The sequence below is a fragment of the Neophocaena asiaeorientalis genome, unplaced genomic scaffold, assembly GCF_003031525.2.
Source record: "Neophocaena asiaeorientalis asiaeorientalis breed wild unplaced genomic scaffold, Neophocaena_asiaeorientalis_V1.1 scaffold240, whole genome shotgun sequence".
Lineage (NCBI taxonomy): Eukaryota > Metazoa > Chordata > Mammalia > Artiodactyla > Phocoenidae > Neophocaena > Neophocaena asiaeorientalis.
Window position 1 is genome coordinate 5,914,946 of NW_020185331.1, and position 13,789 is coordinate 5,928,734.

At 46.1% G+C, this 13,789-nt stretch overlaps 1 protein-coding gene across 1 annotated transcript; it reads left to right on the plus strand.

Moving 5' to 3' along the window:
- The first annotated feature begins 2,551 nt into the window (after window positions 1-2,551).
- On the plus strand, window positions 2,552-13,237 carry INA (internexin neuronal intermediate filament protein alpha). Its single transcript, XM_024735012.1, has 3 exons — window positions 2,552-3,667; window positions 11,246-11,370; window positions 12,844-13,237. Exons 1-3 carry the CDS (start codon window positions 2,603-2,605, stop codon window positions 13,151-13,153), a joined length of 1,500 nt encoding a protein of 499 aa, XP_024590780.1. The 5' UTR covers window positions 2,552-2,602; the 3' UTR covers window positions 13,154-13,237.
- The last annotated feature ends 552 nt before the right edge of the window (window positions 13,238-13,789 follow it).

Consider the following 13,789-nt stretch of genomic DNA (forward strand, 5'->3'; position numbering starts at 1 on the left):
CTTGCATAGGGCAGGGCACTCCCTCAGGAGACCTGGCCAGCTGGAAGGAGTTGTGGTTTGAGACTCAGCCAAGATCACTCCTTGGTAGTACAGCTTTGTGCTAAAATGATTAAAGCCAAACATGTGGGCCTACGGAGTGGTATGTCAAGAAAGGGGAGGCAGGGAGACACAAGTCTCACTGGGGAATCTCAGTATGGAATCTCAGGTAAGCTATTCAGAAATTGCAAAATGCAGCCCACTTTAGATTTTCCAGGGCCACTGCCCCTTTGATGGATTATTCAGGCCTTTTGCCTCATCTTCTGCTCTATGTGTGTCTTGCCTTTGGATTACTGCTTCTATTGGAGGATGGAAAGGAAAAGAAAGGTGAGACTCCAACTAGGACATTTTGCTGATTTTTGGTAGTCCTGATAACATGGTTAAAATGAGATCGGAACAACAGCCCAGATGTAAGATCTTCTAACTATCTGTGGGTGTTTCCACTTAGCCACACTCATGTTGGTCCCTGGTAGCACAGTCAAGTGGGCTGTATTCTCACTCCCAAGGGGAAGCCTGGAGGCCTGTGCAAGGATACTGTGGACAATTCCATCACGAAACCCAACTCATTTGCTGTTGACAGTAGATGCAAAGCAATGTCTGTTATTTGAAAGAGGACAATGATGACAATAACCCCTTATACCTGAACAAAGCACCTTCACATGCATCAACTCAGTTTTTTATGACCTTGGCGAGGTGGGCGTTGTTATCCCCACATGCTTAGGAAGTGGCAGCAGCCACAATTCAAACCCATCACCTCTGATTCTTTGAATTACAAACCAGCCTGCTACTTTGTTATTGGCCAAAACTTTCCTGAAGCCTACTTAGCTTTATTCTGGCTGCATGGAAATTAATAAGACTTCAAGAGTCTCATTTTTCTAAGAAGTAGAATTATGCAGCGAGGAAAGAATGTTTGCTTGCTAGTGACCTTATGCAGAGTGCTGCAGCTAAGCCTTGGTTTCTTATCTGTAAGATGGGGGAAAGGGCTACCTTGAAGAGTGGCCAAAAGGAGGTAAACCTATGCAAAATTCCTGGCACAAAGGCTGGCAGAGAATATTCATTCTGTGATGTTAGCACTCTTCCATCCTTCACATCACCAGGAATTTCTGAGCCCACTGAACTCAGCATTGAGTCCCTCCAGCTCAGGTCCTGGTCTCTGATGAGGAACCACAGAGACAGGCTGTGGCAGGGCCTGACCATCTTACATGACATAAAGCACAAAGCCAAGAATACGCTCCAAAGTCCCATAGGCCTCTATTCCCCCCTTCCTTTAGTGGCCTGTCTCAGGTAATATTTCCTCCATGAAAGTAAAACTTATCCTAGAACTACATCCTTGAGATTCCAAGATCAAGAAAGGCCTTCAGTTTGGAATTCTGGAATCTACTAAAAAGTTCTTCATCCTCCCTCTTCAAAGCCATAGCCACATCCTGAGAGATTATAAATTTGAAGACCCCACCCGACCTCCTCCCAGCCTTCATCTTTACAGATCCCATTCTTGGAAATCCACCACTGTGTAGTGAAGGAGGCCAGCTCAGTCATCAGCACTCTTCCCCACTTTTGGAGTTTAATCTGTTCGCAGGGACCTCTTTTGTCCAAAGACAGATCTCCACAAGAAGGGGCCCTCCCTAAACCAGATGAACATTTACACAGACTGAAATCTCAAATGCCTGCCTACAGGGCGAGACAGGTAAAGTAACTAAATTAAGAAGGTGGACGTTATTCAATGGAGAGTGGCGGGGGACTGTGGTGAACAGGAGAGCACGCTTATACAAGTGGCAGTGGCACCTCAGCTCTGCCCATCGTGGCCATCCCAGCTCTTTCCTCCGCTTCTCTCCAGTCTCTGCAACTCAGGCCCACTCCCTTTACCTTCCTCCCCTCTCTTCCCGGGCGTCACAGGCTTTCAGCACAGCCACCCAACCCCGGGCGCTCCGGAGAGCTGCAGAGGAACAGCTGATGAGATGCTCTCTGACGTAGACCCACTTCTCCCCTGGGAACCCCAAGCGGGCAGAGGGAGGGGCCAAAGCCGCGCCCTGAGGGTCCACACTCTGTCTGGAAAAACAGGACCTCACGCTCGGGAGCTCCAGGGTGGCGATGAGCGTACAGCATACCTCCCAGAAAACACTAACCTCCCAGTGGATTAAAGGGGGCAAGGAGGACAGGGTCAAGGGACGCGACGGAGCCGTGTGGTTTCCGGATGGGAAACCCCCATCGTTTAGGCACCCTTCCGCACAAGTCACTTCCAAACCAGATAACTCTCGGGGACGGACGCTTCAGACAGGCGGTGGCTCCTACGCAAATGGCTCTGTCCCCGCGCCCTCGGTCCGCGGCGCGCGCAGCTGCGGTAGTCACTGCGCTTCCCCGCCCCCGCTCCTGGATGCCCCCCCTCCCTCTCTCCGCCAGACCGGGAGCAGGAGCTCCGCCCACAACGCGCCGCCCCAGGCACCCCCCAACCCCGCCACCCCACGCCTTAAAACCCGGTGCACACCGCTCCGCCGCGTCCGGGCCGGCTCACCTCTCTTCTCCTCGTCAGCTCCAGCGCAGCCGCTCTCCCGGTCCTGGTCCCGGCACCATGAGCTTCGGCTCGGAGCACTACCTGGGCGCCGCCTCCTCCTACCGCAAGGTATTCGGAGACGGCTCGCGCCTGTCCTCGCGCCTCCCCGGGGCCGGCGGCGCGGGTAGCTTCCGCTCGCAGTCGCTGTCCCGCTGCAATGTGGCTTCCTCGGCTGCCTGCTCCTCGGCCTCGTCGCTCGGCCTGGGCCTGGCCTACCGCCGGTCTCCGGCGTCCGACGGGCTGGACCTGAGTCAGGCGGCGGCGCGCACCAACGAGTACAAGATCATCCGCACTAACGAGAAGGAGCAGCTTCAGGGCCTCAACGACCGCTTCGCCATGTTCATCGAGAAGGTACACCAGCTGGAGACGCAGAACCGCGCGCTCGAGGCCGAGCTGGCCGCGCTGCGGCAGCGCCACGCCGAGCCGTCGCGCCTCGGAGAGCTCTTCCAGCGCGAGCTGCGCGAGCTGCGCGCGCAGCTGGAGGAGGCGAGCTCGGCGCGCGCGCAAGCCCTGCTGGAGCGCGACGGGCTGGCGGAGGAGGTGCAGCGGCTACGGGCACGCTGCGAGGAGGAGAGCCGAGGGCGCGAAGGGGCCGAGCGCGCCCTGAAGGCGCAGCAGCGCGACGTGGACGGCGCCACGCTGGCCCGCCTGGATCTGGAGAAGAAGGTGGAGTCGCTGCTGGACGAGCTGGCCTTCGTGCGCCAGGTGCACGACGAGGAGGTGGCCGAGCTACTGGCCACGCTGCAGGCGTCGTCGCAGGCCGCGGCCGAGGTGGACGTGGCTGTGGCTAAACCAGACCTGACTTCGGCGCTGAGGGAGATCCGCGCCCAGTATGAGTCCCTGGCCGCCAAGAACCTGCAGTCAGCTGAGGAGTGGTACAAGTCCAAGTTTGCCAACCTGAACGAGCAGGCGGCGCGCAGCACCGAGGCCATCCGGGCCAGCCGCGAGGAGATTCACGAGTACCGGCGCCAGCTGCAGGCACGCACCATCGAGATCGAGGGGCTGCGCGGGGCCAACGAGTCCCTGGAGAGGCAGATCCTGGAGCTGGAGGAGCGTCACAGTGCCGAGGTGGCCAGCTACCAGGTAAAGGTTGGAATGCTGCGTAGGGAGGGGAGTCCTGTTCTCTCCCGCTCATACTTCCCGCACAGTTGGGGCTCTAGAAACCAAGGAGAGGATAAGGGAGGGGACAGAAAGAGCCCCGCCTGGAGGCATTAGCAAACACAAAGCCCTGGAGCCTCTCTCGCTAATTTTAGGGGCCTGGACGCCCTCTTTCCCTGCCCCTCACTTAACGTCCCTATCCAAGCCCTTCTAACAAAGAAGCCCTCAAGCTTCTGTTCTTCGGAGTCTTCAAATCTACCTCATGCCTCCCTGTCAGCAAGTGGGCATAAACACGCTGGCGACCTGAAGAACAACACCCACCCAAAGTAGGAGTGAGCCCAACGCGGGTGGGTCACAGCCTCTCCATGGCTGGTGGTGCTGTTTCCGCTGTCTGGCTTGTTTGATTGACTTTGAAAGGCTTTCTGTGCGCCCTGGAAATAGTCCTGCCCTTGGGTTGGGGGAAGAATGAGGGACTAAACTGGGAAGGGTTCTATCCCATTGTCTTGACTTTTGCCCTCAAAGGAGTAGAGATTGGGAGCCAACAAGATGAGTGATTGGGCTAGTAATAACCGCTCTGCTCTGTCCTCCCCCAACACATATACACGGTTCCCTCCTCCACCGAGTAATGTTACTACTTCCTAAAGAAAGCTTTGCAGCTGTCAGCAAATGAGCGTGGTCGGTCGCTGTCCTCGGTGCTGATCTCTCGTTCTTCCCATCTCAGAATTTCCCTCTTGTCTCATGTCCCAGTTATGAGTCTCTAGGCAATTAACTGCTTTGATTTTTTTTTTTCTCTTGCAACACCAACACATCAGTCTTGGCTACCTGCAGTCAAAAAGGTCACCTCGTGGACAGCATCAATTTTCACTTTCATGGATGGCTTAGCACTTAACAAAAACCACTTAATCTGCTCAGCAGCAGTGAAGTCCCACTCGAAAATGCCCATTTCCTTAACATTTTTCCATCCTAAGTGCATGTGATAAATCACAGAGATGGGTTCATCTTTGTTATAGGTCACTTATTTTTTTTCCGTCTTTGCCTGTCCTCTAAGCCCCGGTGAAGGTATCGATTGGCTCTTTCCTCCTTTTCTCTCCAAACAAAGGCCACTGCATCTTCAGTTTTACCACATAGAACATTCTGGGCTTATGACCACAAAGGACACAGAGGCAGGAGAAAAGTGTAGAAAAGAATCTAAATAGTGTGGTTCAGTTTCAAGGTGCAATAAAAAAGTCCATGGGATAGAATGCTAATAATTCAGAAACTTGCTATAATTCATTCTAGCCAAGATCAAAGTTTACATTTGATAAAATTAATGGGGTTTGGGAACATTAATAAAATACAATCAAGAAAGGAGTGAAACCTCAAAATGCTATTTGAGTCTGGAGCTATTGATGTGCAGTATTTGCTGTTCATTATAAATTACTCCCTTTGATAAAGGAAGGAAGCTTGCTTAGATCATTTGTTTTGGTGTTTGGAATTACAGTAATATTCAAATACTTCTATTCCACTTCAATATCTGTAACTTGAACTTTTCACTATGTGGCCTAGGTCCCAGATGGCCTGAACTAATCACATTTAGTTAATTGAGACTTCATGTTTTCTTCTAGAAGCTTCAAAGGATGAGTTAGGTGGTCTTCTGGAGGGCTAGCCCAGTATTTCTCTAAAAAGGATAACTTACCCACAACCTCCATCTGAATTGGGCTTTGCCATGTCCTCTGTTTGCTCATTATAGCCCCTGTATTCTGAGAGGTAGCGACAGTATTGTCTGGCTTGTTTTGTTTGCTTTAGAAGGCTTTCAGTGTTAGACAATAGTAGGGTCATGGAGATGTAGTCTGCAGAAAACAAAAAACAACAGAAACTGCAGTTCATGCAGCTCTGCAGTGCTTCCCCCGTCAGCTTTAGCCTCAGAGCCTCAGTGGACCTGCTTTGAATGGAAGAGAAGATCAGACAACATATATACATGTATATATGTATGTGTGTGTGTGTGTGTGTGTGTGTGTGTGTGTGTGTGTGTGTGTATCCTACCTACCTCGTAGGACCTAAGGCTCAGGTGGGGCTCACATCTTCACCTAGGGATCCTGAAGTCCTGAAGCCACAACGGAGTCATTGGGCTATTCTCTGTAGCAGTCTTAGCAGTGCTGACTGAGATGAAAAGCCTCCTCCACAGTGAGATTCAGCCATTGTTTTCTTGCCCTCTAACCCCCTCCCCCTCCCCTTTCACTGCAGTAATGGAGGCTGTTCTTTCTTCTGCTTCAGAGATTAGTGGTAGGTTCATCTTCCTTTGCAAGTTTGCCACCCTCTTAGAGGCAGAGGAGGGCCCCATTAAAGTCACGTTTTCCCTGCTCCTGAGAGCTAACAGCCTATTTGAGGAAAGAAAGCTTATCACACTTTTGAAAGGGTGATGAATGATTCAAGGTGACATAGTAAGTATACAGTGGTGTATGAGAGAGCCTGAATCAGGTAACAGGAAACATTATGAGGAGTTAGGGCTGTTGTCCTCAGAAGCCAAACAGAGCCACCCTCTTTAGCTGAAGGTTTTCCATTCCTGCATAGCTGCTTCACCACCATTAGAGTCCTTGCTCTGCCAAAGATGTCGAAGGACATTTTTGTAGGGTACTGGGGGCCCTGGCCCTATACTGTGGTCAGTCTTGGAAAGCTGAAGCTTTCCTTGAAAGACCTTGCTGAACAATCAAGATCACACCATTAGTTAATGCTCTCCAGGGAGATGAGCCAAGTCTGCCCTCTTCTTTCCAGTATGAGATTGGAATGCGGCCTAATTAAATAGGAGGAAGGGGCTGGCCCCTTGGAGATTGGGGGTGGCAGTGGCTGAGTAAAAATCTATAGCTTGATAGATCCATTTCTGAAATTAGAATTCAAGAAAAAAGCTTCATTTGGTCCCTCTCTCTCTTTTTTTTTTTTTTCCAACTCATCCATGTGCTTTTTGCTTTCTTTTGTTCTGTTTTTGCCCCCTCTACTTCACTGTATTATTGTTACCTGGGCCATCCTGATAGAGCCTTTACAGAAAATAAAAAACTAGTGGTTCCTAAACCCATTGACCCACCAAGGTTACTTGGGCGCTTAACAGAAAGATTCTCAGGCCCACTCCCAAAGATATGGATTCAGCAGTTTGTAGGTGGGGCCCAGGAATACGCAATTTCGATAAAAGCACCGTCACTCCTCAGACTGATTTGGGTGTTCATTGACTTAAACCACATTTCCCAGTGTAAACCAGCCTATAGAAATACATATAATGCAACATTTTGAAATATGGTAGGAAAAAAAAAATATGGGATGAAGCAAAGACAGGAGTGAGAAAAGGCAGCACAGTGACCTGTGAGTGTACCATGCATAGAAATCCTCTCTCCCCACCTTCATTTTTATCAGGCAGAGCGGTAATTCTGAACAGCCTCTTTCAATCAGTGAGTGCCGCACTCATTACTGCTCACCTGGCTGAGGGCCCCTCAAAGTGATGAAACCCACAGCACCGTCTGTTGTTCCTATGCTCCACTGCAGATGCTAGTGTGGCCAGTTCTCTCTCTTTACTCCCAGCCCGCATCCTTCCTTCCGGCCCTGAGGAAGACGCTCAGCACTTGGTTTAGCCATTCCAAGAGAGACCCCCGCTGGAGCTGGGAGTGCCTCTCTCCCACTCCCTCAGGCTAATCCAGCAGTAGCTGCGTGGTTGGGGGAGGGAGCAGTCTGCAGCGCTCTGCTCACATTTCGAGCTGGAGGCCATCTTTGGCAGGGCTTTTGAAGGGCAATGCAAGACAGCCTGGTGTGGGGAAGAGAGTGCAAACAAGAGACTGGACACTGAGGAGCAGTGGTCAGCAGTCAGCACAGTTCCTTCTAACAGGAGCAAAGTCGTGCTTTCTGTCTACACTGATCCATAAAATAGACATGTGAAATGTGTAACAGAAAAGTTTAAGGAAATTTCATCTATCTGGAACTCGGGTCCCCAACAACCTCTCATTCAGAAAACACAGCTGTGAAACAAAAATAATTTTTTTAAAAAGGACCTAATTAACCTGCTGATGTGACAAAATGTCTATCTCTAAATCACATATTGGGAAGTTGGCCCTTTTGCTGCCCCCAGCCTGTTTATTGTTAACTTTACATGATTCTAAAGTACTTTGCTATTTGGATTTCAAGCCTGCAGCAAGATAAAGAAGAGGAGCCACTGGAGTCAGGCATTGTCAAGAATGAGTAGAAACAGATCAGTTAAACTTTCAGGACAAAGAAAACCAATACGTAGCAAACACTAACTCAAACACTGCTCTATGAATTGGGAGATTGGGATTGACATATATACACTAATATATATATAATAGATAACTAATAAGAACCGCTGTATAAAAAATAATAAAATTTAAAAAAACTTTTTTAAATTACAAAAAATACTGCTCTAAGGGGCCATTTAGGATAGAAATAAACAGTCTGATATATCTTAGTTGACCTAAAAATCACATCACAGTATTCTAGGAAAATAATTGGTCATTGTCTTAATCCTTAGTTGCTGAGAAAGGTTGCATTGTGTTTAGTGTCCTAGGTAAGAGTACTACAAACCACTTTAGAAAGGTTTTTATTTAAAATTGTGATTTTTAAAAAATCTGTTACGGAGATGTACATCTTCGTGAAAAACAAACAAAAAATAATAATGTGGTGCTTTAAGGGGTTTGCCTCCAACTCTCCAACATTAAAATTTTATTTTACGTTGCCTTCCTTAGTTATCTAAAGGGTTGTAGGGAGGGCTCGTGATTAATTTGTCCATATCATTACAAGGGTAGAGAGTTAACAAGGGTAGAGATATTAACAATAATAAAAATCACTAACATTTATTGAGCATTCCTAGGTGCCAAATGCTGTTCTAATGCCTATTATCTAATTTAACAGATAATGGATTCATCACATAATAATGTGAGGTGCATTAAATTGGCATCCTAACTTGAGGATCTCAGAACACTTCAGAAAAGAATAAACACTGTAATTTCCCATATACAGAAATGGAAGTTTCAAAGAAACTAAAATATAGAAAACTGAATGAGGTATGTTAGATGTTTGTGGCAGGGCAAGAAATGCAACCCAAAGATCCTGATGAAATCCTCTTTTTTTCCTCATATAACATTTCTCTTGCTCCTTTGCATAATGAGTATACTCCCTCCCCTTTCTCCTTTTTCCTTCACCCTAGATGCTTTTCCCCCTTACCACAATAATATTGATTCTCTTACCTCTAATGCGTCACTAGCAGACTTACTTGTAGGCTAGTTTAACCTCAAATATAGCAACCATCCAGTAAAATTTCTTGGTAAAAATCCTTTTAAACTCTCATGATCTCTTAACACACTTTGGAATATTTTCATCACTGTCCAGTGTATTATGTATTTTCCCCACTGCTTATCATCCCTTGCTCTGTACCCATCAGTTAATTGAGTTTCTTCTTTGTGGTATTCCTGTCAATATTTATAGAACAGGTAGGTGGTATGAATTTTTGTTCTTTCTGCAGATTCTCTTGATTTGGAAGTTTGTACCCCCAATGTGTCAGCCCTGCCTTTCACCATTGCTTCAACATCCCCACAAGGGAAGTTCAAAGGTTCCTCAGCTCTTACTTTCTTGAGGTTTCTGATATTTTTATCTGCATCACTACTTCATAAAAATAACTCTCAGTCATTGTGCTCTTCATGTTGACAGAGTTGCAACTGAATTATATAAATTATTTGCTCAGAATAAGAAAAGAAATGCTTATGTAGCATCATTCATTCATTCAACAGTCATTCATTGAGCATCTACAATGTGCATTGTGCTAGGCTGTGGGCTTCCAGAGGAGAACTAGACAGAAGGGGTCCAGGTTTCCATGTAAATTACATCCTGGTTCAATTGTTCTCTAATAGTGATTCACCCTCCCAGGGACGTTTAGCAGTGTCTGGAGACATTGTTGATTTTCACAACTGGGAGGCAGGGCACGTGCTACTGGCATCTAGTGGATAGAGGTCAGGGATGCTGCTAAAAATCCTACGTTCATAGGACAGCCCCCCACAACAAGGAATTACCCAGATAATGATAAGAGCTAAAAAGCAGAGTGGGGACTTCCCTGGTGGCGCAGTGGTTAAGAATCTGCCTGCCAATGCAGGGGACACGGGTTAGATCCCTGGTCCGGGAAGATCCCACATGCCGCGGAACAACTAAGCCCGTGCGCCACAACTACCGAGCCTGCGCTCTAGAGCCCGCGAGCCACACCTACTGAGCCCGCGTGCTGCAACTACTGAAGCCCACGCGCCTAGAGCCGGCGCTCCGCAACAAGAGAAGCCACCGCAATGAGAAGCCTGCACACTGCAACGAAGAGCAGCCCCCGCTCGCCGCAACTAGAGAAAGCCCACGTGCAGCAACGAAGACCCAACGCAGCCAAAAATAAATAAATAAATCTATTTTTAAAATATAATAAATAAATAAAAATCAGAGTGGCCAGTTTCAAATGGGGGCTTTTTTCTAAGTTGTCTTCCCACTGGAGGTGCCTTTTTCTAATCTACACAAAGTTCCTTCATGGGCTAGCAGCTGCCCTGGTTTAAGGTAAAATCACGTGCTAGATCGGTGTGGAAAGGGTACTTAAACTGGATGCTGAGGAAGACCTGTCTTAGTAAAGGGCATTTGAACTGAATCTAGTTATGACATGATGTCAGTCATGTGAAGACCCACCACAGAGCATTCCAAACAGAGGAAATAGCTAGCCTAAAGGGCCTGGGATAGCAATGAACTTGGTAAGTTTAAGGAGCAAAAGAGAAGGCCAGGGTAGCTGAAACACATTGAGCAAGGGGAAAAGTAGAGGCCATGCTGAGGAGTTTGGACTTAATTCCAAAACTGTTGGAGGGTTTTAGGAAGATGAGCAATGGGATCCACTGTGTTTTTAAAAGATCCTCTGGTTTCTCAAGAATCACAGATTTAAAGCTATTTTTCTTCTGTGCCTGGGTTTGCACCTGGAGGAACTTAAAGCAAAAGGATTATATGAACTTAGTTTCTTTTTAAAAAAATATTATAATTTCAATCTGCCATTTGGATTAAAAAAAAAATCCTTGGAGTGTTTATGCTTCCTCCTATCTGTCATGAAAATGCTTTCAGTAAAGTGATTGAGTAGCAGACTTCCAGGAAACCATCAAAACAAATGGAGGCAGAGAAGACTTGCCATCCCCTCTGTGCTGTCCACAGTTGGAATTTTCTGAATCTAAGCTCCTAACCTGAGCCTTTGGTTTGGGAAAGTACCTGTAACAACTGAGTGATTCAGCAGTAATACAGCAAGCAAGGGAGGGACGGTAAGTAAGTAAAAAATAAATATTTCCCCAGTATTCAGTTTAGAACCGTGTGCTCCGTGGTAGAAATGTATCCAAATCTCCTGGGGACCTTTATGAAAAAATGCAGATGCTGGGACCCCACCCTAGAACAAATGAATCAGAATCTGGGCTGGGGGACAGGTCTGGATTTTTAATGTGTAGGCAGGGTTGAGAATCCTTGCTTTCTCAATCTCAGTCTCCATGAATGTCAGCTGCTTTGGCCTAAATATGTTGGACATGCGTTGCTTTTCAGGATAACATTGGGCAGCTGGAGAATGATCTGAGGAACACCAAGAGTGAGATGGCCCGTCACCTTCGGGAGTACCAGGACTTGCTCAATGTCAAAATGGCTCTTGACATTGAGATAGCAGCTTACAGGTATGTCACAGGGCATGCTCACCCAAGCAGATCCCATCACCTGGGGCATCTCTACCCAAATAAGTGGTTTTAGTCTCTCTGATTTCTGATGGGTGAGGGGGGGCGGGGGTTAAGGAAAGGTATCACGGGCTCCTTCCAGGTGAGCTGACCCTTATGTCCCTCGACTTGGTTATATCCCAGTTCCACCTTACTAGGCCTGGAGTAGTCTACCTACCTCTGCAAGGATTTAAGGGGATAATGTGAGTGCACAGAGGTTGAAATAAAATCCATCAGACTCTAACTTTAAAAATAAGGTTCATGTAACATAGAAAGTCCCAAAAGGTGACTGGATTCCTACTCAAGCAATATGTAAGTGAAAGTCCCAAAATCCCCCTGGATTCCTACTCAAGCAATATGTAAGTGAACATTTACCTCTAAAAAAAATAAATACAGGGTGGGGGTGGTGGTGGTGTGATGAATTGGGAGATTGGGATTGACATGTATACACTAATATGTATAAAATAGATAACTAATAAGAACCTGCTGTATAAAAAAATAAATTAAATAAAATTCTAAATAAATAACAGCAGCTACTATTTTTTGAATGACTACTGCGTGCCAGGCACTATATTAGATACTGCATATAAATTATCTAGGTATCAAGTCATATTATTCCCATTTTGCAGATGAGAAAACTTGAACCACAGACTGTGCAACATGCTCAAAGGCACAGTGCTGGTAATGGAAGAGCTCAAACTCAACCCCAGATCTGTCTGAAAATTTTTTCTTTTTTTCCTTACACTATGTATACTACTTCAAAACAAAGCTCCAAGAGGAGTTGATAGTGTTTTGAGTTTCTGATTTAAAAAAAAAATGATAAAAATTATTAGAGTTATGAGAAAAAAAGGTATTGGGGCCATGCTTTTATGATGCTGTTTAAGCCAGGCTGGGAAAAAGCTTGGTATCTGAAACAGTTTAATTCACTGGTTTCTGTTATTGCTGATTCCGTTTCCTTTGTACCCCTCCCTACACGTTGAAAAAGATACAAATCTCAAGTTCAGGCTGATTAGGCAATTCCTTTGTGGACTTCTTACCTTCTTATCCCAGTTGCACTTAAGGTGTTAATTAGTAAAATTACTTCTCCTTAGAGCTTTGTAGACTCTTAAGTGCCAAAAATGGGTGTGACGAAACCAAGGGGAGTTGTAGGGTTTTTTTAAATGTATTTGCGAATAGGATAGGTTTCCCTTTGACAGTGCTTTAAACGCAGCTTGTGCTAAAGATTTGTGAGTGTGTGTGTGTGTTTGAGTGTGTGTGTGCATGTGCCAGATAAAGTCCAGGTCTTTGAGCCTTGAAATTCAATATTTATTGGCCTCAATCTCATGAAGAAACTGCGAAATCTTTCTAATCTTTCTAAAATGAATAGAGGCTGGAGGGTTAAATTCTTTAAAAGTTTCAAGTTGACTTCCTGAGAGTTTTTCTCTGTTGGATTTACAGGAAACTGCTGGAAGGCGAAGAGACACGTTTTAGCACCAGTGGAGTAAGCATTTCGGGGCTGAATCCACTTCCCAATCCAAGTTATCTGCTCCCTCCTAGAATCCTCAGTTCTACCACCTCCAAAGTCTCATCCACTGGGCTGTCTCTTAAGAAAGAGGAGGAGGAAGAGGAGGCTTCTAAGGTAGCCACGAAGAAAACCTCCCAGATAGGGGAAAGTTTTGAAGAAATATTGGAGGAGACAGTGATATCTGCTAAGAAAACCGAGAAATCAAATATAGAAGAAAGCACCATTTCAAGCCAAAAAATATAATTCTGTTGCTTGAAAAAAGTTAATGCTTAAGAGGGGATAATATGCATTTGACTTGTTAAACAGCCTATTCCTGATCCAAAACACCTGTCGCCACTATACAATGTTTTCAAGGCTTCAGTCTCATATTTAGCATTGAATACTTACTTTCTCTAATAAGAAAACCACACCTTAGATTGGAGCAAATGGCAGTCCTAGAGCAATCACAGAGGAGTTATCTAAGAATGCAGCTTTCTCACAGCAATAGATGATTCAGGTACAGAGGAAGTACAGACTTCACAGCAATAGATGATTCAGGTACAGAGGAAGTACAGACTAAGGTACTAAATCTGTGATCATCATCATTTTGCTGTGAATTGAAATTAAAACCTATATTCACTCACCACACCCAGCCATTACCCAGCTATTTAATCTCACTCTAGATACCTAAAACATAAGGTCACTGCCAAAGATAAACCCACGGTCCACACCTGACACCACTCTGATAGAACTGTTTCACAAATGATAGGTGTTTGTTTAATGGACTCTTTCCCTCCCATCCCCCCTCATTTCCATATATCCTTTTCTTCCATTCAGAAGAAAAAAAAAAAAAGGCTAGTGTAGTATTTATCCCTTTGAAATACATTTCGGTTCTTCTCA